A 22,899-nucleotide genomic window follows, 5' to 3' on the forward strand; every position below is an offset into this window, starting at 1 on the left:
TTTTTTTTTTTTTTTTTTTTTTGTAAGGTCAAAGGTTCAATTACTCATATCCGACATTTGTTATACTAAATAAAATAACTTTAAAATAATGTCGGGTATGAACTCTTACCCTATAAATTTCACAAAAATAAAAACACAAATTAAGCAATTTTTTTTAGTTCAATTAGGCTAATTGACTTTTATACAGTTGCAGAAATTTATTAGTAATTAACCATAATAAATACATCAAATTAATATAGTCGTGAAGTCTACTCGTTATAGTTACAAATAAGAAGTGTCGACTTAGAAACCACTTTACTTTAACCTTAGGCTTTATGTGACCCATTAACTTCCTTCTTTCAGAAGACTTCTTTTTAACGAAAAATTATTCAATTGGGACCTTAATATGTGGCTGTTTTTTAATGGCCCTTGGTTGTGGGTTAAAAGAAAGCTACATATCCAGAATCAAAGTATTTTTTTCACTTTTGTCTTATAAATCCATTATTTATTTATTTATTTTACCTCACCATTTGAAGGTTGCAAAAATTAAATTCATTTTTAGATCACTATTCATTCATAAAAGCGATCTAAAACAACAAAAGGAAAAACAGAACGTTGCTTCTTGAAAATGACTCTCAGTCAACCACTTAGTCGGTTATCTTAAGCTTTAAATTTTGTCTGTAGTAATTTCTTATTCGAAATTCATTCTACTGTTTTACAGGGGACGGTGATTCTGCTGTTTCAGCCGGCTGAGGAGGCTGGCAATGGCGCAAAGAGAATGATCGGAGATGGGGCTTTAAGAGACGTTCAAGCCATTTTTGCAGTTCATGTTTCTCATGAATATCCCACCGCCACTATTGGGTCTCGACCCGGTCCTCTTCTGGCCGGCTGCGGCTTCTTTAAGGCCGTGATTACTGGCAAGATGGGCCGAGCCGGTTCGCCACACCGGTCAGTCGACCCGGTTCTAGCTGCCTCGGCCGCTGTCATCAGCTTGCAGGGGATTGTGTCTCGTGAAGCAAATCCTTTAGACTCGCAGGTGATACTTTATTATTATTATTATTTTGTGATTTTGCCGCTATTGAATTTTTCCAAATTAAATCGTCCGTACGTTGCAATTTTTGCCTACTCAGGTTGTGTCAGTGACTTGGTTTAATGGAGGAAAGGATCTGGATATGATACCGGACACCGTTGTTATTGGCGGTACCTTCAGAGCATACTCCAACTCAAGTTTCTACCAAGTTCTTCAAAGAATAAAGGAGGTTTGTCCTTAAAATAAACTTTTAAAATCAGAAATCTTGTCTCTAATTCACACAAAATTAACTATTTAGAATTTATTTAAACATAAAACTTAAATTTCTATCTTACAAATCAATTAATTTTAATTTTTTTAATTAATGTACAAAATTAAAAGTTAAGACTTCCTTGTCTTATTAAACATGTAATTTTTTAAGTTTCTAAACAATTTATTCAAAATTCATAGCTTTTAAAAATAACTTTTAGTTGAGAAAATCATTTTTCCAAGTTTTTTTTTTAATAAAAAAAAATCCTAAAATTCAATTTAAAATGTGTTTCTTTTTTGGGAGAAATTTTTAAAAAAATCAGTTTTGAAAATCATCTCAAATTAATTTCGAATCTAAAATAATTTGTGGTCGGGAACGATCCTATCCTACAGGTAATTGTGGAGCAGGCCAGTGTCTACAGATGCTCGGCAATGGTGGACTTCTTCGAAAGAGAGTACACCATATACCCACCAACTGTAAACGACGAAAAGATGTATGAACATGTGAAGAAAGTGGCGATTGATCTGTATGGTTCACCTAATTTCAGGGTGGTCCGACCAATGATGGGGGCCGAGGATTTTTCCTTCTACACGCAGTTAGTTCCTGCAGCGTTCTATTACGTAGGAATCAGGAACGAGACTTTAGGGTCCATCCACACAGGTCACTCCCCTTACTTCATGATCGATGAAGACGTCCTACCGATCGGTGCTGCGACTCATGCAACCATCGCCGAGAGGTACCTGTATGAGCATGGAGAATGAGAAGCAACAAGTTTCCGTGTCTCTTAAAATGCCGTTATCTCCAGGGATGTGATTACCTCCGGCAAGTTTTGGGAGTGTAGTACGTGGGGCCGGTATGTTTTGAAGGGAAAGCTGCTTGCGCCCCCGTCCTATTGTAAAGGATTCCGGACGTTGCAGCTACAGCTACACAATATATTTTTGAATGATTTTTTTAACGTATTTTGTACTGGTGCATGGTTATTATAACACCATGTATCCTTTTAACTTAAATCGAACTTCTCAAAAAGCAACGGTAGTAGTGATGAAGGATAGGGTTGATCCGTGAATTACTACTAAAGCCTTGTACGATAACAACCTATATGTGGCTTTATTCTCTTACCATTTTTTTTACAATGGTTTTCATATTTCCTAAGAAAACAATTGAATTCGAACCCGAAATTTCTTTGATTTTGAAAATGTCGAATCAATACCAAAACACAACCAGTAAGTTGAAAATAGTGTATAAAGCTTAAAATTCAAAACTCAATCCAAAGTTTGAATATAATGTGGTTTTTACCTTTGAAGAAGATAGAACGCCCGCTTGGTTTAATCAGAATCCATATCATCAATTGCGATTGTGGCCTCTGAAGCTAACACATTGACAAACTCAGTATAGAATTAAATTATGAAAACAGAATTTCTAGTAATGCAACAGGATTGATTAGAAAGAGAACTCTCAATTGAAGTTCTAACGACCTAAAATTCTCACCTTTCTCACCGCACAAACATTTAGCTGCCTGTAGAGCAAAATATGTGAGGATTTATGTGAGAGACTCTATCATGACCTGTTCTTCATCAATCATATTGAGAACCCCTCCATCCTTGTTAATGGAGTATATGCCCGAAACCTAATAAAAAACATAAAATTATTTGAAAATATTACATGTGTATATAGATGATAGATTATGATGTTCTATTCATTTGTTATCATTTCTGTTATGACAATGCAAACGAGTTGTAAATCTGAACTAATAATGGCTCGAGAAACAGTGCATTTGAACATGAAAAAAAAAAAATTGCTACTAGTAATTGTAATTACTAGATCCTCGTACACTGACAAAAGTTTTTTGAGTCAAAAACAAGTTTTTAAACCTCATTCTTAAACAAACACTTAATGTATATTAATCACATATATAATCAGATTCCAATTTGTATTCACATACAAGTTTTATTAGCCTCCACTTTCTCTAAGACCATCCTGTTAAGTATCAGACGTCAAGCTTGCAATAATGATACAATCTTGACAGTGTCGAGAAATTCTAAAAGTGAGATCATACCAAATGCAATCTTGAAAAATAAGATAGAGAAATCAAGGATTTTAAATTACAACTTTTATTAAATCATGGTGGCATGTAGTCCCCAGCATCAGGCGCAAGTATGGTATCTTATTTGATATTTAATTTCATGATGTAGAATGTGAGGATGCATAAGAAAATAAGTGAACAAAGACAATATTTGACAAAAAGAAGGTTAGTTAATAATACCTGATATGTTGCAATGAGAAAAGAAGAATTATTCCGGAGAAGCCTGAGGGTATCCGAACAGGGTAGACCGGGTTTCACATGTCAACAATTAGAAGTAGCTTTAGCCAAATTAAACTCTACCACCAAGTAAATTTTTACCAAGGATACAAAAAACACAACTGACCAGAAGAATATCAGCTCCTTCAGATTCATCTTCACGAGTTTCAATCAAAGCCTCTCTATAGTCAACTGGATTCATCTGGTGACTTTTATTATGCAAGCAATATTAGTTTGCTAAGTGGGAACCTAAAGCAAATAAAATCTCAGTTCATGATAATACAACAAATTACATTGTCTTTTTGTCTCCAAAACGAGGATTTGAATCCAGTGCTTCACGAAATGGACCATACAATGAACTTGCATACCTGTTTAAAGGAAGAGAGAAAAGCATAGTTGGTAATGAAAACAGAAGTAATTTGACCATTCATGAATTAGAAAAAGAACAAAAACAAAAAAAAAAAAAAAAAACAAAAGAAGAAGAAGGAGAGGGAAAAAGAGAGCAACCGCAGCAGAATCAAAAGCCATAGTCATGCCAATTGGCTACGCATACATAAACTGGGAAGAAGTAGTTCAAAAACATCCCGCATACTGTTCAATATTCACACTCTCAAGTGATAAGGTACTGAAAATAAATTCAGCAATATTCAAGAAGGATTTGATAATACAGCATCGGGTATCTTACTAGCTGCAGGGTTTGTATTTACAAGTTCAGTGGCTAAGAAAAGAAAAAAGGGGTGAAAAATGTGAAATAGACGAAGACAAATTACTTTGTTTTGAAAGAGACGATGAAGACATGATAAAAGCCTTCAGCGTCAAGATCCCTTCTAATTGATCCTACCCTACCATTCATCATGTCATTGGACTGACAACATCTGCTCCAGTAGCACGGGCCAAGTGATCAAATCGAAGTATGCCATAAAAGAAACCAATAAATTTCTGGTAATAGGACAATATGGAAAGATGTTGTGTATGAGTGGGGGGAAACTTGTAAGGTAAATTAGGAATGCCTGTGTATAGTATTCCACACAACAAAGGCAAAATCCACTCATCTCCTTACAAAATTTATAAGTAAAGTGACACACTAATCTTGGAACTCATGAAAGCGGCCAGAATTTAGTGCAACTTATTTCTAGTTTGAATTAGATGGAATATATGATATTTTGTAATCTTAAAGAATATATTAGTTAGGAAATATATAATATATCTTAGATATTCTGTTAAATTTGAATAGTAGTATATTTTATTTTATTATCAAGATTTAGTTAGTTTATATTTCAGATTAGTGGGTATCTAGAATCTATTTAAAGTAGTTAGTTTATATTTCGTATTAGTGGGTATCTAGTTGAGTAATAATATTTTCATATCTATTCACACTTTTGAGTGATAGATATTGCGTCCAAAGCTTCATCAAACATTAAATATTGGAAGATAGTTGTGCATGTTCTCATAATTTCAGTAGTTGTACATATTTGTATAATTTCAGTACTCTGTACATAATAGATGGACCACAGATCTATAGTATTCATTTTCAAGGGTTGAATTTAAATAGACAACGATCTCGAAAAATTACCTGGGCGACAGCTTGTTTGCATAATTGAAGTACAGACTCCATTCGTTATAACTCCTGCAAAACACGAAATAAACTCTGTAACCATATATACATACCTACACCCTGATAAATGGTAATTGGTAAATCCTAATCTTTCTCACCGCACAAACATCTAGTTTCCTCACCTGCAAATCCTAATCTTTAGACCTACATTACCTAAAAACTAACGCATGCCCATGGAAATAACGGCATACCATCATAGACAAGAAATGAATAAAGGTAATATGGTTACAAAGTGCGTACCTTCATGAAGGAATAGGGGATATAAAAAATTGCAGGTGAAAGGTTGGTTTCCTGAAATGATGCTCTGAGTGCAGGGGACCTTCAGTTACGACGTGGATGACGGCTGATAGAAAATTCATCATAAGTAGCTCACACAACTATGATTTGCAAATTTCACCAAGTTTATATAGTAGTCATCTCTAAAAGACTAAAACTAATTTCTCCTGCAAAACCTACTTGTAATTTTAATTTACGTAAAAATTCAGTTTTATCTTCAACACTAACCAGCAAAGGAATCACAGGAGTTCCGACTGGCGATGACGGTTTTGGCGGCACAGGAGGCGCTTCTGGAACGCAGCCATCCACGACCGCAGCTTTCCACTCTGCATCACTCCATCTGAGCTTCTTCATATGTGCAACGCGCTCATCGCCACTCTCACAATGAAAAGACAAGGAGAACACAGAGGAAATTTCAACTTGGCGAAGGTCTTAGCCCAAGATAGGAGCCGCAATCCAAACCATCAATTCCTCGAACACTATTAGGCATATTAAGAACAGTTGAAGCCATAAATTAATTCAAAGTAACACAGAGCTGTAATACCTGCACATACAAGCAGAATAATTCAGAAGCAACAAAACAATAATGAGACAGCGCACAGAATTAAAGAAAATGATTAACGGCCTGTGACGTAGTATCCAAAAAGAAAATCAATCAAGACGAAAATTCGCAACACCCAAACCTCAAGAAAGATTATTATCAATATCCGGCAAACAGAACTAATGCAGGCTTAATAATCAAGACAAGGAGGACTAAAACGATTCAAGAGAGGCCGAAGCGCATTTAAGCAGAGAATTGTAAATCCAAACCTGTTTTTCGATCGCAATAACTCTGACGGTTGTAAGTTGAATTGAACGGCGGAAGGATTCTATAGAGTTTTGTGATAATGGGTTGTTTTTCGACCCTAAGCAAGGATAATCAGCCAGTGAAATCGTGAGAGGAAATCTTTGACTGGAAATTGTTGGAAGAAAATAAAAATGCAAAAAATAACCCAGAGAGAATTGATGAAGCAAAAAATAACAAAGAAAGAATTGCTGAAGAATTTTGCTTAAAGTGAGATGATGATCTATTTCTGAACAGATTCACAGTTTAAATATTTAACTTATCTTATAAAAAGAGTGGTCAACTAAATCTGTGCTACTTTCTACAATATGGTCATCTAAGAAGTAATCCATTCAACATGTTTATCAAATGATCAAAGAAAGTTATACAATCAAACTAATAGAAACTCTTAAAATTAAATAAAGAAACTTCAAGTTTTAAATAAGTAAACCTCAGGTTTTATTTAACATAATTGATACAAAACTATGGATACATACTGAATCTATTCTAATCTTTCTCGAGCACCAAGAATACTTGCATAAGTATCAAAGCTAAACTAAGAAACAAAAAAGCTACTATATGAAATTATAAGTACAGAAGAATTGCAAAGATATCGACTACTAAATTCAGAGAGAGACAGACAGAATGAGCTTGGACCTGAACGAATTCAGGTAGCATTAGCGATGAAATAGTAAACAAAAGCAAAAGCTACTCACCTGACGCTCGAAATCTCCCAATGTTGAACACTGGTGCAGCTTTGCTCGATCGGAATGCAGGCTTTGGAGCGGTTATCAGAGATCTCACACGAACTCCCGACCTTGCTGAAGAATTAGCACTTCGAGAATGGAATCATCCTCTAGCAATTGAAACAGGCGTCCCGCCTCTCGTTGATGAAATTAACTCTAAAACCTAAAGTCGTGTGAGATCTGATACATGGACGAGGTTTTCACGAATCAGAAACTCAAATGATGGCGGAAGACATTCGAGCAATGTGGAGAATAAAGCAAGCCGAGCAGTGGAACTTACCCGCCCGACTGGAAATGAAGTCTCCAATCCATGCTCCAAAGATCTCTCTTGTTCTGTTTCTTTATTTCTTTAATCTCTCTCTATATATATTTATTTATTTATTTACTTAATAGGCTTTTAATAAATTTATACAATACGTCAAAAAAAAAAAAAAAACTATTAAATTTGAATAAAAATTGTTATGGTCTATTTCATTTAAACATTTTTAATTTATTTATATTATTTAAAAAAAAATGCCATTAATAATTTAAAATGAAATTCTAATAAAGAGTTTAAATTGATTACTTAGGAAAGTTCATGATTTAAACACTCTTTTGTTAATTATATTTTTCACAGTTATTTTGGTCAATATATTTTTTTTATTTCAAATCATTTTAAATATTATATTTTCAAAATGTTTATTTTGGTTCATGTATTTTTTTTAAAAAAATTATTTTGATTTTTATTAAAATAAAAAAAATGAAAATGAAGGGGCCATAATTGTCACCTAAAAAGTAGAACAAAAATTAACCTTTTAAAAATACATAGACAAAAATAAACCAAACATAAAAATGGAGAGACCAAATTAATATTTTAATTCAAATTTTTATCAATTGAGTTTTAAATTTATGAGTCATAAATTTATTTCTTTTACCAAAATATAAAATCATATTGAGGTAAATTATCTTAACTAAACTATGGATAAATAGATAAATTTTTTTTTTAAGAAATAAAAGGTCTCTATAAAAAGAAGAGAGAATAACAATAAATATGACTTAATTTATTGAAAGAGAAAAAACATGTTCATTTGCAAACACGAGTATAGTTTTATGAAGGAGAGACCTTTACACGTTGTGAGTTTGTAGGTTGTAGCCATTGGTTGTTGGTTCGATCGTTGTCACTTATGGGAGGAGCTTGTGTCATGGGTAGTTGTAAAATCATCTAAGAAAAAGGTTCGAACACCATAAGAAAGAGGTTCGAATTCCGACTCGACAGCTAACGTTAACGATCAATATGGTTCATTTCTTTTTTGAAATAGTTGGGCTCCACAAACAGTAAGACTGGATAGCCATCTCTCCGTCAAATGTTGGCCCAATGGCATTTTGAAGTTATCTTTTATTTATACTTCAATTATTCTTTTAAATAAATATCTCTAAAAATTAATGATTTAGCTTGAAATAAATTAAGAACTATATACTCCAAATCAATAAGTAAAACTACAATGTGCCACCAAAGCTACAAAATAATAATAATAATAATAAATATATAAATAAATATATGTTGTTTTCGTGAGTCGATATATGCTTAAAATTATATTCATATTTTCTTTCTACGTGACCGAATAACTCATATATATATATATATATATTATAGTTTACCATATATATCATATTTGATATTTTATTAGGCTAGATATTTGTAATTTATTACTTTTTCTATATTCTTGTAATTTATTTGATTATAAATAAGATAACTTTCACACTATTTAGGTGTGGTGGATTAAGCAAACATTCTCATATATATATATAAATTTTGGTCGGGTCTCAAGAATAGGGTTAGAATTCAACTCAAGCATGTTTTACTCTAAAATTATTAAAAATGTTTAATGTTTGTAATTTATGGGACTAGTAAATATTTTAAATTTAAAAAATATGAGATTCTAGTTATTAATAGGAAAGGTAAAGTGAATAAGTGTAATTTTTTTAAATAATTTAAAAAAAACAATTTTAGTACTGAATCTAGATTGAAATTAGAGGATTGAATCATGAACTATATTTGAATTACTTAGATTATAAATTCAACTCAAAATTTAGAATGAATTTAACGAATTTTACTAATAAAACTCAATTCAATCCGTGTGCACAAACACTCCATAGTCATTCTTCCCGACATACAAATTTAGTAGATAAAAAAAAAATGTCATAAATTATTAAAAAAAAAAAAAAAAAGAATCCAAGGTGACAATCAATAAAGTACCGCTGGCAAAGAGAATTTATCAAAAGCTAAAATTTCAAGGCTCCAATTATATTTGTGAAGAATTTAAACGAAAATTGCTTTTACCTTAAAATAAGGAAAAGAAACAGCTTTGGATATCATACCAGCAGCATGATGATGTGTCACAGGTGTCACGGTCATGCTCGTCCAGGGCGTGTTGCCCATGGCCGCATGCCTATGGCAAGCCAAACCCTTGTCATGTCTTTTCATTCTAGTGTTTTTACTTCTATAGTTCTAGGGCGTATGACGCCTCAAAAATATCATGTCTAGGCCTGCTAGACATGAAATGTCTCAAAATGTACTATAGGGGGATATGACTAGTTGTCAACTTCTCCCTACCCAAGGTTATATATGCTAAGCCGTTGTTATCTCTCTTGCTTGCTTATATACGTCTCTTTCAAAAATCTCTCTTTCTAAAATCTCTCTCTACCCTCGTTTTCCAAAACCTTCTTTTAAAACCGAGGCTAGAGGCTCGATCATACGTCGCTTGGCCGTAGGCGACGCAAGTACAAATTGGCTTAGCTCACTTGTCGTTGGAAAGTGAGTGCCGCACAATCGCTAGTCCGCTGCCTTTAAAAGTGCGATTGTGTCAACAGGCACGCAGATCCGCCGGACCAGTTCCTGCTCCGGCGAGGCCCCGACCGGACATCACCTACCGGCCACCGACGTAACCCATAAAGTTGAAACAAACAGAACATTTGAACCTCGGATTTTGGTCCTCAAATGATTAAGAAACACATAGTTTCTAGACAAATTGATACCTAAAAATAATCATAGTACTCAGTGGGGCATTAAATTAATTTTTATATCATATATATATATATATTTAATATATTAAAAATAAATTACAAGTTTATTCCATTATTTTTTAGAGTCAAATCCTTTTAGTCTATATTAAAATATTAAATCAGTAATTACTTACATTTCAATAATCCTTTTAGTCTATATTAAAATATTAAATCAGTAATTACTTACATTTCAATAATAAATTTAAATTCATATAAAATAAACTTATTATTACTATTTAATTTTTTATTGTTCTTTTTTTAAACCGTAAAAGAATAAATATTGATTTGACTTAAAGTCAATACTTTGGCTTTTCTCCTCACCCCTTCCTTTTCTTCTCCCTAACACACTCACCAATTGATTAATGTGAATTTTGCCACTTTGTCAAACAAGCTAATTATTTTTTTTTCAAACTTATTTACATTTTTTTAATAAAGAGATTTTACACCAAAAAGTGTTAATGGTACCGTAAATTTGTCAACAATATTCGATTTGGTGTGATATATAAAAATTATTTCTTTCTATAAGCTTGCCGTGCACGGCCTTCGTTTATTGATTTTTGGCTTAACTTCAATAGATATACTTAGTAAATTATTGATTGACTAGCACGTTTGATGTGAATCATTGGTCTATCATACTAAATCTAATCTCGAACGTGTTTTTATTCAATTATATATATCATATTAGACCCAAATTAATTAAAAATTTATATGGTAATTTCAAAAGTTTGAAAGTAACAAATTGTTAAATTATTTGAAAATTTTATACTAAACTCGAGGTTTAATTTTAAACTATTTAGACAATCTATCCTTTCACCAATTCTGGGCCCACCAATGTAAATATTAAGAACTGGGAGGACTCGAAAAGAAATAAGGTAGGCCCAGAAAGTAAATGGAATGAAATCTGTGAATATGATTCTTGGATGACCTTATTGAGAAAAGATTGGTTAATAAGATCCTAAATTTATGTACAAATGGCAGCTATAAACTTTTAAATTCGTGTTTAAATATATTTAATTTTGAAATTTCTCTCCCTAATAAATTATTAAACTTTTAATTTTATATTTAAAATATTTAATAAGTTTTTGAAATATCAGTTTTTCATTTGTAATTTAATTTTTTAAACTAAATTATTGGATAAAATTACATTTATTGTTTAATAGTACAACAAAAATTTAATTTTATATTTATTAAATTCACTATTTAAATTAAATAAGACAATGAATAATTAAAATTTTAGATAATTATTTGATATAAAATTGAAAATTTTAAAAATCTGGAAGTAAATGGATAAAAATCTTTAGGTATTTATAATTTAATATATATATTTTTAATCTTTATTAGGACTATTTTGTTTGAAAAAGCAAGAGAGCTGCACGAATAGAATAATGAGGAGGAAAAAGAATGCTCAAATCCAACCATTGAGATCGATCCACGTCAGATATCCAATTACTGGCTGACAGACTATGATTGACGAACAACACATGGGAACAGTAACACGTGGCAGACAAGAACGTGTAATTAAAATTAATTTATTATTATTATTATTATTATTTTCCTGCCGATTCGAAAAAGGAAAAAAAAAATAATAATAATAATAATAAAGAGCAAAGGAAGGAAACTGTGGGGCCCACCAAAGATCTTGCAAAGTGGACCCCACCAGAGATTTTTCATAGAGAAAAAACTAAATTCGTGAAGAAATTGCAACATAGGGTAAGAGTGAGGTGGAGTGGGCCCCACTCCCACTCCAAAATTGCTTTTATTTATTCAGGTAGATCCCTTCCACGCGCTGTCTCTGTAATAGGTGTCATAATATACATATATTTATTTATAATTATTGTATTATATATACAATAATTAAATAATTAATTAAATAAATAAATAATAATACATTATTTCTCTTTGCCATTTAAGTGCTCAAAATTCCAATAATTACGCTGGGTGTAACCAAATTTGCCTATCCAAAACATATATATATATAAAATTAATTAGAAAAATTATGGAATAGACAGTTAGAAATTACGATTCTCCATAGTATGATATTGTCTATTTTGAGTATAAATTTTACCTCATTTGAATAAAGATACATTTAGCTAATAAGCCCGTGGATATCGAGGTTCCACAAGCGGTACTTCCTGATACTGTATTTGAAGGAGTTGTTCGAATTCCTTATGATATGCAACTGAAACAAGTTCTTGCGAATGGGAAAAGGGACGGTTTGAATGTGGGGGCTGTTCTTATTTTACCCGAAGGGTTTGAATTAGCCCCCCCGATCGTATTTCTCCCGAGATTAAAGAAAAGATGGGCAATCTGTCTTTTCAGAGCTATCGTCCCACTAAAAAAAATATTCTTGTGATAGGGCCCGTTCCTGATCAGAAATATAATGAAATCACCTTTCCTGTTCCCATTTATAAACCCATGATTTTCCATTAAATTAACCCCATTTCCAATAATCTCGGAGTTATTTTTGTGAATAATTTAAATTATTTTACACAGTGAAATAAAAAAGGGGTATTGCTTGTAGCTTAAGCAATCAATTACAATAATGGGGGAAGGGCAAGGGGATTGGTAGGTATATAATTTTGGCATGCAATTCAAGTAAAACCCTTCTAGAATTTTCTAAAATAGATGAGTTTTTAAAGCCTATATTGATATTATTCGGATTTTGTTCCAGATTTCATAAGTTCGGGAAGATTTTTTTTTCTGACAAATTAAAAAAAAAAAATCAGAGAAATAAATATAGAAATTTGATTTCACACCTGGTGAAGTTATTACTTATTAAAGACTAAAATTACATAGCATCCAATTCAAGATAAATAGTATTTTAATAATATATATATATTTTTTCGATATTTCTAGAAAAATTGAGACATTAATAATTATCGAGCGCTAAAATTGATATCGACATTAATTAGAAATTAAAAAAAGAGGGACAGCCCTAGGAGAAATGGAGGGGAGGGTCCAATTCAATGATAGTGTGATTAGTTTAGTTAAGTACTGTGTTCTAAATTGTAATTAATATGAGAAAGGTGTTTAAGTAATTGAATAAATTCCAATTAACACCCAAAATCAACTCTTTTAATTAACATCATAATCATGATTTTTTTTTCCCTTGGCAATCAAACAAAATCTTAATGAAGAAAGTAAAAGGGGAAAAGGAAAAGAGTTGAAAGAAAAAGATAAGTGGATGTTGTACTAATGGGGTATACAGAATCTAGACACAGATCTTCCCAATATTGGTAATACAAATCATAAAAATACTTCTTTTGTATTGTTATTTTCTCTGACCGATGTGAGATCTTACAATGAAGTGGAGTTGTCATGTGATAGATTGTGGTTGGACGGATGAATCTAATTTATAACGGCTTAACCCCACCGCTTACAGATATTGTCTTCAAACGCGTTTGCTAGAGAGAGGTTTTTATACTGTTAAGAATGTTTAGTTTTTCTATCTAACCGACGTGGGATTTCATAATCCACTTCCTTCAAGGCTTAGTGTCCTTATTGTGTCTATCCCTTCAAGGCATACCAAATTGCTCGGTGTAACTTTGATACCATTGGTAATGACCAAAACCTACTACTAGTAGATATTATCATTTTTTAGTTTTCTTTAAAGATTTTAAAAACGCGAGAGGTTTTCAGATAGTTTATTTCTCCTCAACAACTGATTTCAAATACCCCGCCCCGACCCCCACCACGAGCACGACACACACGTCATTCGTCTACGTCTAGAACTATTTGGTTAGGTTCTCTCTCTTGAGTGGGTGCATAAAAGCTGCAATCCTAGCAGACCCACCACCTTGATCCCATTCATTTCTTCTCTACATCTGAAAACATAATGGAGTTGATGAAAGCAGGAGACGTAGAAGAAGAAGAAGAAGAAGAAGAAGAAGGAGAAGAAGAAGTGAAGCAGCAGCAGCATTTCCACGTGCTGGCAGTGGACGACAGCCTACTAGAAAGAAAGGTTCTGGAAAAGCTCCTAACAATTTCTTCTTCATGCGAAGGTAAGAAATCCATATCTAAATTATATTCTTTCATTTTAAAACCATTTTATAATACAATCCAATGCCCAGCAGTGACCTGCGTGGAGTCTGGAGATAAGGCTCTAAGGTATCTGGGCCTGCTTGATGACCTCGACAACTTTTCTTCTCCATTTTCTCCCCCACGTCTCTCCCAACAACAGGTAATTTTAATTAAAATAATAATAATAATAATAATAATAAATTAGTTCGAAAGAAAATTGCATTATTATTTATTATTTATTTTTGAAGAAAATTTGAAATATGGAGTTTAAAAAAAATGAATTTATTTAGCCAAAAGTAAAATAATAAAAATATATATAATAAATTTTGAAAATAGGTAAGATATAATATATTTAAATTAGATTATCGATATCTCAATGAAGATCATCATCAATTTTTTAGTGAAGATGATCTCGATTGAGATGTCGAGAGTTTATTTGAAATGCCTTCTAATTTAAATAGTTGCGAAATAAAATATTGATATTATTTTATTTTTTTAAATTTTGTGTATTTATTATACAAAGACATTAAGCATCAAATGGGAAGAAAATTTGAGGTACAATACAATTTATTATTATTTTTTAATTATTTAAATTTTGAATATCCATGAAACACAGGAAGTCAAAGTCAACCTAATCATGACAGATTACTGCATGCCTGGAATGAGTGGCTATGATCTACTCAAACGACTCAAGGTCAATTCCACTACTACCCTTTCGTACATACAACAAATTAATGCTTATTTTTTTCCACCTCTAAATTTTAGATTATTGCAACCGTCCAACCTGATTGCTCTCAATATTATATTATTTAAATTTTTTCTTTTCGACTCTACTTCAAAAATTTTAGAACGTCTGATATTGTCATTTGTGGGCTTACGCACCCCGCTAGATATTATCCTTTCATATTTCCCTTCAAAATTTTAAAATGCGTGATATTGTGGTCCTTTTTGAATTTTTCATTCCGATCTTCTACCCAAAGTTTTAAAGTACATTTTTCACACTATTATACAAAATGCGTTCCCTTCTCTAACCAATTTGAGCTATTAGAATCCACCCACACTTAGGGACCTAGTTGTTGGCACACGCCCTGATATCTATACCAATAGTTCAAGCCCACCGCCAATGAATATTGGTTTTCCCTTATCAAGAATGTTTCGTTACTCTCTCCGACCGAATATGAATCTCAGAGTTACATTATACTTTAATTCTTTATTTTTCCCCACCTCTAAAACCCATTAGATTTTTTAAGATTAAGATTTTTTTATTATAAAAAACTGGTTTTATTTTAACATTTGGCTATGAACTCAAAATTATTGAAAAAATCACACACAAATTGATTATCAAACTTAGAGCTAAAATGTCAATATTGGAAGATGATTGGTTACCTGATACGTGCATTTGCAGGGATCTTATTGGAAAGATATTCCTGTTGTTGTCATGTCATCAGAGAACGAGCCTTCAAGAATCAACATGTAAAAAAATTGATGCTCTCTCACTCGATTTCTTCTCTAAAATTCAATTTTTAGTTTGATTCACAAAGTAATCGTAAAACGAATCGATGAACTTACCATTAACTTACAGGTGTTTGGAAGAAGGGGCAGAGGAATTCCTTTTGAAGCCTCTTCAACTTTCCGACGTGAAGAAGCTTGAGCCTCACCTTCAAAAGTCCCTCACTCGCTGTTCTGCAGAAATAAAGGAAGAAGAAACCGTTGGAATTGGAATTGGAATTGAAATCGGAATCGGAATCGGAAATGTCATCGACGACGGAAACAACTCAGATAGTAACAAGAACGACAGTAGCGATACCTTCAGCAAGAGGAAGGCGGTGACTCCAGAGCATTCTGAAAGGCGACCGAAACTGAAAGAATTGCAAGGCGGAGCGTAAGAAATGGTGCAATATTGGCAGGTAGCATTTCGTCGAACACCTTTCCTGCAATATAAAATGGTTTGTATACCGATCGTGTTTGATAATCAGTGCCTCCCAAAATGGGATGTGTTCGAGCGGAAATCAATCTAGGGTTTACAACTCGGATTAAAATTATCAAAAGAAATTTGCATTTTGTCTTAAGGGTTCAGTAATCAAGCGCTGAAAATGCCGGAAAACGGAGAGTTTCCAGTTTTTGGAACTAAGAGCGCGAGAGGAAACCGTAAAATCAAATTCCTAAGACAAAAATTTGAAAACAATTATGGAATAAAAAATCGAGTTTGATTTTACGTCTACATGAATTTTTATGTCTTATATTATATTAATTGATAAAAATGAAATGAATTCATAATTTTTTAAATTGCAATTCTCCATTTAAAAATATTGAAATTCGAGTAACAATTTGTATTGTTCAAAATTAATAGTATAATATTTAATAACGTCATATTTTTATTTTTTTTAAATATTAAAAGCATAGGAATAAAATAGCAACCTGCATTGGAAATTACTAAATAAATATTTTAAAAAAGCTGAAATTAGTTACAGTAGAATTTGATTTTTTAGAAGAAATTTTTTAAAAATAGCAATTTTATTACTTCATTTATAACTATTTCAGACCTACTATATTTAAAAAAAAATTATTAAACACAAAAACTTAACATTTAAAGACGAGTTAAAATATGAAAAATCACCCATTTCCAACTACGGTAATTTTGTCCAACAAGCTACGGTAAAAAAAAAAAAAAAAAAAAAAAAACTATATATATTAAAGGCATAAAGGGGGCAGTAGAAATTAAAACACTAAACTAGGCCTGTGAATTAAACATAACTCAGATATTTTTACTGTCACATAACCGTTACACTAACTACGGGTAGGATAATAGTAAGTAAAAGCTAACTGAAAAGCAAAGAGCCTGCTTTGCATATTATTGTTTATGTTCAAAACATAACACAAAAAAAAAAAAAAAAGATGGGAAAAGAGACATTTGGAGATCACATGCTCTGTGCTGACTGATACTCTTTGTCAACTTCCATGGGAGTAGCAGCAGCTGACAAAACATGCCCAGCCACCTACCCCACATGTTCTTGACGAGGTCTGTCTGCTCCATGAACCAAAAAGCTGACTTCCTACACAAAAAAGAACAAGCAATGATTCACAAGCTGCAGATGTTTATTACAAGTTCTTGAGTTCTGTGTCATGTTTCTGAGTGCTAAACATGTTGCAGCTATATTCAAAACCCAACAGAGAATAAAAAGATGCACCAATCTCAGTCCATGCAATATTTTAAATCATTGAAACTTGACCCTAAATTTATTTGTTTTCTTATCAAATTTCTAACCACAATTTCAACAATCAAGCCATTTTTTTTTTTTTTTGAAGACTAAAAGAAAAAGGAAAGTTTTTACTAAAATAAGAGATTAGTGGTCTACTATGTTCTAGTTTCAGAGGAGGGTGTGATCAGATGAGTTAAAAGATATATGAAGAGCTTTTTGTTTTTACCATTTTTAGAGCTCATCCTTGGCTTCTGAATCAGGCTTTGAGTCCTTGGGTTTTGAATCTGCCTCTGTGTCCTCCTTGGGTTTTGAATCTACCTCGGCAATTCTATCACGGTTTGTCTCGATGAAATTTATGATGTCTTCCTTGGTTCTATCACCGTTATAATCCACCAGCTTTCCACTTGCTGATCTGAAATACACAGTAGGGTAACCCTGGACATCGAAATCGCCATCTGCAATGTCGTTCGCGGTGGCATCCTAGACAGTTGAGGAAAATGAAATGAATCAAACCGAAGTTTAATGAATTGAGTTACGAAGCTTGTCCAAGTAGACCCTCCAAAGTTTGTAGAGATTAGATATAACCACAGAGAAATAAATGTAAGGGAAATAAATAATTGATCAAATATATTTGAATTGTCTCATAGACCAAGTATGCAGATAACCCTTTTCAAAATAAGAACAAAAAATTGCAGGTATCAGCTATAAATTCAAATAGGATAAGCAATTAAAATTCCAGATTCAAAGGTAATGGATCTTACAAACTTAGCAATGATGATTTCAGGATCGCTTTCATATGAGACAGCCACTTCCTCTAAAGTTGGAGCAAGTTTTTTGCAGTGTCCACACCATGGAGAATAAAATTCCAGTAAAACTGCCCGACCAAACAAGCCAGTTAGTTAATGAACATAGACTAAACAACAAGATCAGGTTCAGCCAGATTTCATAACAAGATCTCGGCCTTAAGTACGAAATGTAATGATGCATACGTACAAAAATACTGAAAACTGAAGTTATTTCTGGCTCATATTTTCTTAAGATCATATTTGTGAACTATGCCATACCATTCTTTCCAGATTTAAAGACTATATCCTGGAGACTATCAGCAACAACCACTTTCACAGGTTCATTGTTACTCTCGGGAATGGGTTCCGACTTAACGAATTGAGGCACATTGCCATTCTGCAATTAGAAATTCAGAGTCAAAACACCGAGAACATATAATTCCATAAAGCAAAAATAAGAAAGGAATTCAGAACACCAAGAACGAGTTTGACCTTGTAATCCTTCATCCAAGGGGCAATCTGATCAGCCTCCACATTGAAATTCACAAACTTAAACCTATCATTTTTTTGCACAAGAAGGACAGGCACTTGTTCTTCCTTAAGTCCAAAATACTGTTGATGCAAACCAATAAGGTATCAAACATGTGAGGCATAATGTAGAACAAAGTAAACAACTTAAATAGCCACACAAAGCAAAAAAAGAATACAAACGTTTAGGGCAGCTTGACTGGATTGACTGTCCCCAATTAGGAAACTTATTCCCTCTCCTTTGTACTGTTCAGCAACTTCACGGTACTTGGATTTCAAAGAATCAGCAACCTCACTGGTGTAATTCAGAAACAGCATAGCCTATCCAACAGAACAGGAAATTATATATCAAACCTCAATAAGGAAACGAAATCTGAAAGTCGTTTATGGTATGAACGATAAGTATCAATAGGAAAAGTGAGCGGTCAACATTAGTATACAAGTAGCTCCATGCAGACAATGGAAACATTTCTTTAACTAAAGAGAACGATTCTCACAGCGGATCATGCTGCTTTACCTTATCATTAGGACTGTTGAAGAACTTGGAAAGGTAGACGTGATTGTTAGGATCATTATCAAACACCGTTACCAAGGGAATACTAGATTCTTCAATGAACTTCTCCAACTTAGCTGCATCAAAGTCCTGAATTCATAGCTCCAATAAGAATCAGCGTGCTAAAAATTAAATCATAAGAACCCAAATTTAGCACACAATGAAATGAAATTCTGGTACCTTAAAATCAACAAATTGTTCATCAAATGGCTTGAAAAGCCTGACGATCGGGCCAGATACAGATGTTTCTCCGCGTGGAAGTAGCTTAGCATCCAAAGTGTGACCAAAACTATAGTCAGAACGTAACTTCTCAGCCAAAGCCATGTAACTATCGAACTCTTCTCCAGAAAGTTTTGGAAAGATCCCAACCTGCAAAACCAAGGGAAATTAATTTTCTTAACTACTATACAGGAAAAATGTAACAACACAAAGCTGGAAAGATAGAAAGGATGAGAGTTCTAGTTCATACAATGAAAACATTCTTAATGAGATTACTAGCATCCTCTCCGGATTTAATTTCAGCAGATGCAGGCCCACTTTGCTTCTTCAAGTAGTCAGCAATCCCCTCTGCATCGCGAGGTCCCTTATAGTCTTGACTTGATTTGCCCCCGTTTCTGAGTATCTTAATAGTGGGGAAGCCCCTAATTTCAAATTGACCTGCCAACTCTCTGTTTGACTCTTCATTTGCATCAATTTTGGCCAAGACAATTGGAGGGACATGACTGCTCAAAATCGACGCAGCTTTTTCATACTGTATAGAAAGATAAGATTGGATAAAGCCATACGCAACAAGGACGTCAAGTATAATTCAACTAAAACACCTTAGAATGGGATATGAAAATTAGCTTACCTCCGGTGCCAGTTTCTGACAATGCCCACACCTAGATCATTGAGGGAAAATGTAAGAAGGAGTAAGCTCAATAACAATTCATAATGTACTAATGGAAAATTTAAAACATCATAAATATGATATGAAGGTTGAAATCTGCATCGATTCCAAAAATTTCCACTGCTTCTCAAGGGAAAGGATCGCAAAAAAGAAAAAGTCAAAACATAAATTGTTTTCATCATTTCAAAATCACTCCCAATTGCCCCAAGTACTCTTAAGATTCCAGTTCTGCATGCGTAAAGAACAACAAAATCCCAGAACCAACAGTAAAAGTAATAAGATCAAATATGTTTGAAATGAATACTTGAGAATCCACTGCGCAGTTGACTGTGTCCTCAAATTCACACATCGAACAAAAAAAACCGAAAATCAAAATAACACCACCAAAACTGTTTAAACAACCATGCACTAAAACTATCCTATTGAAACAGAGAAAAGAGGCAAATTACACGATAATAATGCGAAAAATAAATCAAGAAAAAACCCTAGAATCCGGACTAAAAGCAAAATGGATCCTCACAAAAATCACATAAATCAAACCACATAGCAGCCATGAAAAAGATCTGAGATGGAAACTTGACCAAGTACAAAAAGTAAATGGAAGTCAAGAAAACCATACCAAGGGGCGTAGAACTCAACGACGATGAAGTTATGCTTGGAAACAACATCCGAGAAGTTGGAATTATCCAAAGTGAGAACAAATTCCTTCGCCTCAGCCTCTTCCGCGTAGATCTCAATGAAAGAAGCAGAGAAAAGAACAGAAGCAAGCACAAGGAACCGAATCAAAGATGAAGACGCCATTGTCAAGGCACTGGAAGAAGCTCTCTGTAAGCGATATGCAGAGGGGTTCAGTCCGTGGAGGGGGGGTTTTAATGGGAACCGGCTGAAGGAGTTTTTTCCTTTTTATTTTTTATTTTTATTATTATTTATTTTTTTAAATTAGGCTGAAGGAGTTAGATAGACAGCGATACAAATATGGTACTCGCACTGCTCATTGGACAATTTTCCACGTGGACTTTTCTTATTGGTTGAGTCTTGTCATTTGTATTTTTTTTTCACTCGCGGGTCACACGCTTGGCGATTAAATCGCCGATTAATCAAACAAAATGTCTTCGCCGTGGAAAAAAGAAGCCAACATTTTGAGATGTCGATTAGCCAATTAAAAGACGTGGCGAATATTCAATGGGCGTCGTTCATGGAAAATATCTAGTCAACTGAATATGATTGGTTCATTACTTTGTTCTCCGTGGTCTTGCGTGTACTGGAAAAAAACTCTGTTGGATTGGTTTCTAATTCGATTTGTCGACTTGAAACGGTTTTACAGATTTTCCTCGTGACGACAACGGCCTTACAGAATTTGATGCCATTCTTAGGCAATAATGATGATGATGATAATAATAATAATAATAATACTAATAATAAAAAAGTTAAATTATTAAGGTGAAATGCATATTCAATTATAAACTAGGGGCATTTATGGATTTTTTTGTGGGTCGGTAGCCACGATCAAGACTCGTAGCTCCTTTTTTTTTTTTTTTTTTTTTTTATCGAGACCCTCTCTCAATAGTAGAGAATCCTTAAAAAATTGAAGCTTTTCATAGGTAAGAAATGGTCGTTGTAGGATAGTTATATGAAAATACAAATAAGACGTACTCACAAAAAGATGTTAATTTTTTTTTTTTTTTTTTAATAAAAATCACTAAACTTCTAAAATCTTTAACAGTTCAGTCCACAACTTCTATAATCTAAAATTCTATTTTTTTTACAATAAATATTGTACTAAAAAATATTAATTAACATGTTTTTATAAAGTAAAAGAATATATATAAACATAGTATAATATTGAATTATATTAATTTAATATTAAATATTAAATACATAGTTGGTCATCAACATAATTAGCGACTTTGGTAGATAAGATTATTGCTTATACAAAATATAGGGTGATTATTTAACGACATTTATATAAATTATATATTCATGTGTATAAATATAATGTATTGGATTGTATATATTTATCATTTTATAGTTTGATGCAAGGTCCCATAGAAATATTACATAGTTTATTATATAAGTTATGGTGAAATTATGCATTAAAAAACTCACTCATTTTGAGAAAATACGACTGGTGGAGAAAAATAAATAAATAAGTAAATGGGGCCAGTGGACATTAATTGGAGTTTTAGTGTGGTTAATTGTAGATAAAATTTTCATTAATGCATAATTTAATAATGTAAAGTCTAAATCTAATTAATTATTTAATATGAAAAAGCAGATAAATCAATGGTAAATTGGAGGAAAAAAAGCTGGAGCATTTTGAATTAATATAAAGCTGATTTTTTTTTCCTTAAAATGGACATTTATGAAATATGGATTTAAAAATAGGATATTTGTAATAATTCTGTTGATTTTATTTTATTTTATTGATTAATATATGACGTTACCTCATCTAAATTACACCTAATAATTTAATGTTCTAAAAGTCAAATTATTTCACGGAATTCTTCCACTTAATGATTTTAATGACCAAAATTAGTGGGTTTATTTATTTAATTTTTTTAATAATTATGAATTGGAAATTGAGGTAATAGTCGTCCAATCAAGTTTCAATCTTGGGTTTTAAATTAAGTAATTTAAAATTTTTAATCTTGGGTTTTAAATTAAATAATTTTAAATTTTTAATGCTACAAAATCTATTTATCATCCTCTTTGTTCTTTACATATGGAGTGAAGAAAATTCAAAAATTAATTTTATTGATTTGAAATATCGAAAATGATTTTAAATTATTCTTCATTTAAAAATTGAGCAAAAAATATTAGACGCACATTTCACATAAAAAAAAAAAAAAAAAAAAAAAAAAAAT

General features: G+C 32.5%; 4 protein-coding genes and 1 long non-coding RNA gene across 11 annotated transcripts in view; 2 read left to right on the plus strand and 3 right to left on the minus strand.

The window, feature by feature from the left end:
• The window catches only part of LOC111489479 (IAA-amino acid hydrolase ILR1-like 6), a 4,847-nt gene extending 2,497 nt beyond the window's left edge, over positions 1 to 2,350 (plus strand). The window contains exons 3-5 of the mRNA XM_023137718.1: positions 701 to 1,015; positions 1,110 to 1,238; positions 1,652 to 2,350. Of these exons, the coding sequence (XP_022993486.1) occupies positions 701 to 1,015; positions 1,110 to 1,238; positions 1,652 to 2,020 (813 nt within the window). The 3' untranslated portion in view covers positions 2,021 to 2,350. The remainder of the gene's footprint in view (positions 1 to 700; positions 1,016 to 1,109; positions 1,239 to 1,651) is intronic.
• LOC111489483 lies at positions 2,299 to 3,568 on the minus strand. Its single transcript, XR_002719388.1, has 3 exons — positions 3,523 to 3,568; positions 2,748 to 2,886; positions 2,299 to 2,628 (listed from the first exon to the last, which is right to left on the minus strand). It is a non-coding gene; the product is annotated as an uncharacterized LOC111489483 (long non-coding RNA).
• An 11-nt stretch (positions 3,569 to 3,579) lies between these two features.
• LOC111489482 (delta-aminolevulinic acid dehydratase, chloroplastic-like) lies at positions 3,580 to 7,346 on the minus strand. Of its 6 annotated transcripts, none has more exons than XR_002719386.1 (5): positions 7,299 to 7,346; positions 6,989 to 7,198; positions 5,678 to 5,993; positions 5,414 to 5,516; positions 5,041 to 5,185 (listed from the first exon to the last, which is right to left on the minus strand). XR_002719386.1 is itself a non-coding variant. In XM_023137723.1 (4 exons), the coding sequence occupies exons 1-4, from the start codon at positions 5,280 to 5,282 to the stop codon at positions 3,632 to 3,634; spliced, it is 276 nt and encodes a 91-aa protein (XP_022993491.1). In that variant the 5' UTR covers positions 5,283 to 5,360; the 3' UTR covers positions 3,580 to 3,631. The 6 variants fall into 6 exon arrangements, 1 of the variants encoding a protein (XP_022993491.1); XR_002719385.1 differs by having other exon boundaries at positions 5,272 to 5,516; XR_002719384.1 differs by lacking the exon at positions 5,041 to 5,185 and adding an exon at positions 6,260 to 6,354 and having other exon boundaries at positions 5,425 to 5,516; positions 5,678 to 5,928.
• Positions 7,347 to 13,835: 6,489 nt separating this feature from the next.
• Positions 13,836 to 16,146, plus strand: LOC111489481 (two-component response regulator ORR9-like). The gene is made up of 6 exons (XM_023137722.1): positions 13,836 to 14,061; positions 14,134 to 14,240; positions 14,697 to 14,774; positions 15,486 to 15,553; positions 15,663 to 15,884; positions 15,922 to 16,146. Exons 1-6 carry the CDS (start codon positions 13,896 to 13,898, stop codon positions 15,941 to 15,943), a joined length of 663 nt encoding a protein of 220 aa, XP_022993490.1. The 5' UTR covers positions 13,836 to 13,895; the 3' UTR covers positions 15,944 to 16,146.
• Positions 16,147 to 16,794: 648 nt separating this feature from the next.
• LOC111489477 (protein disulfide-isomerase-like) lies at positions 16,795 to 20,917 on the minus strand. Of its 2 annotated transcripts, none has more exons than XM_023137717.1 (11): positions 20,655 to 20,917; positions 19,997 to 20,027; positions 19,616 to 19,897; positions 19,327 to 19,515; positions 19,111 to 19,236; positions 18,777 to 18,914; positions 18,558 to 18,677; positions 18,345 to 18,462; positions 18,042 to 18,154; positions 17,507 to 17,760; positions 16,795 to 17,129 (listed from the first exon to the last, which is right to left on the minus strand). In XM_023137717.1, the coding sequence occupies exons 1-10, from the start codon at positions 20,834 to 20,836 to the stop codon at positions 17,512 to 17,514; spliced, it is 1,548 nt and encodes a 515-aa protein (XP_022993485.1). In that variant the 5' UTR covers positions 20,837 to 20,917; the 3' UTR covers positions 16,795 to 17,129; positions 17,507 to 17,511. The 2 variants fall into 2 exon arrangements, with proteins under 2 accessions (XP_022993485.1, XP_022993484.1); XM_023137716.1 differs by having other exon boundaries at positions 16,795 to 17,133; positions 20,655 to 20,916.
• Positions 20,918 to 22,899: the final 1,982 nt, after the last annotated feature.

Source organism: Cucurbita maxima, unplaced genomic scaffold (assembly GCF_002738345.1).
Source record: "Cucurbita maxima cultivar Rimu unplaced genomic scaffold, Cmax_1.0 Cma_Scf00014, whole genome shotgun sequence".
Lineage (NCBI taxonomy): Eukaryota > Viridiplantae > Streptophyta > Magnoliopsida > Cucurbitales > Cucurbitaceae > Cucurbita > Cucurbita maxima.

Excerpts from the sequence above, each read along its gene's own strand:
- LOC111489482 (XM_023137723.1), bottom strand. Across the intron at positions 3,927-5,131 it reads GCAAACAAGCTGTCGCCCAG|GTATGCAAGTTCATTGTATG; the intron begins GTAATTTTTCGA and ends TCCTTTAAACAG. Across the intron at positions 3,768-3,851 it reads TTTGGAGACAAAAAGACAAT|TCACCAGATGAATCCAGTTG; the intron begins GTAATTTGTTGT and ends GCATAATAAAAG.
- LOC111489481 (XM_023137722.1), top strand. The coding sequence starts at position 13,896 with ATGGAGTTGATGAAAGCAGGAGACGTAGAAGAAGAAGAAGAAGAAGAA. Across the intron at positions 14,241-14,696 it reads CACGTCTCTCCCAACAACAG|GAAGTCAAAGTCAACCTAAT; the intron begins GTAATTTTAATT and ends CATGAAACACAG. Across the intron at positions 14,775-15,485 it reads ATCTACTCAAACGACTCAAG|GGATCTTATTGGAAAGATAT; the intron begins GTCAATTCCACT and ends GTGCATTTGCAG.
- LOC111489477 (XM_023137717.1), bottom strand. The coding sequence starts at position 20,836 with ATGGCGTCTTCATCTTTGATTCGGTTCCTTGTGCTTGCTTCTGTTCTT. Across the intron at positions 19,898-19,996 it reads GTCAGAAACTGGCACCGGAG|TATGAAAAAGCTGCGTCGAT; the intron begins GTAAGCTAATTT and ends CTTTCTATACAG. Across the intron at positions 18,915-19,110 it reads TCAACAGTCCTAATGATAAG|GCTATGCTGTTTCTGAATTA; the intron begins GTAAAGCAGCAT and ends TCTGTTGGATAG.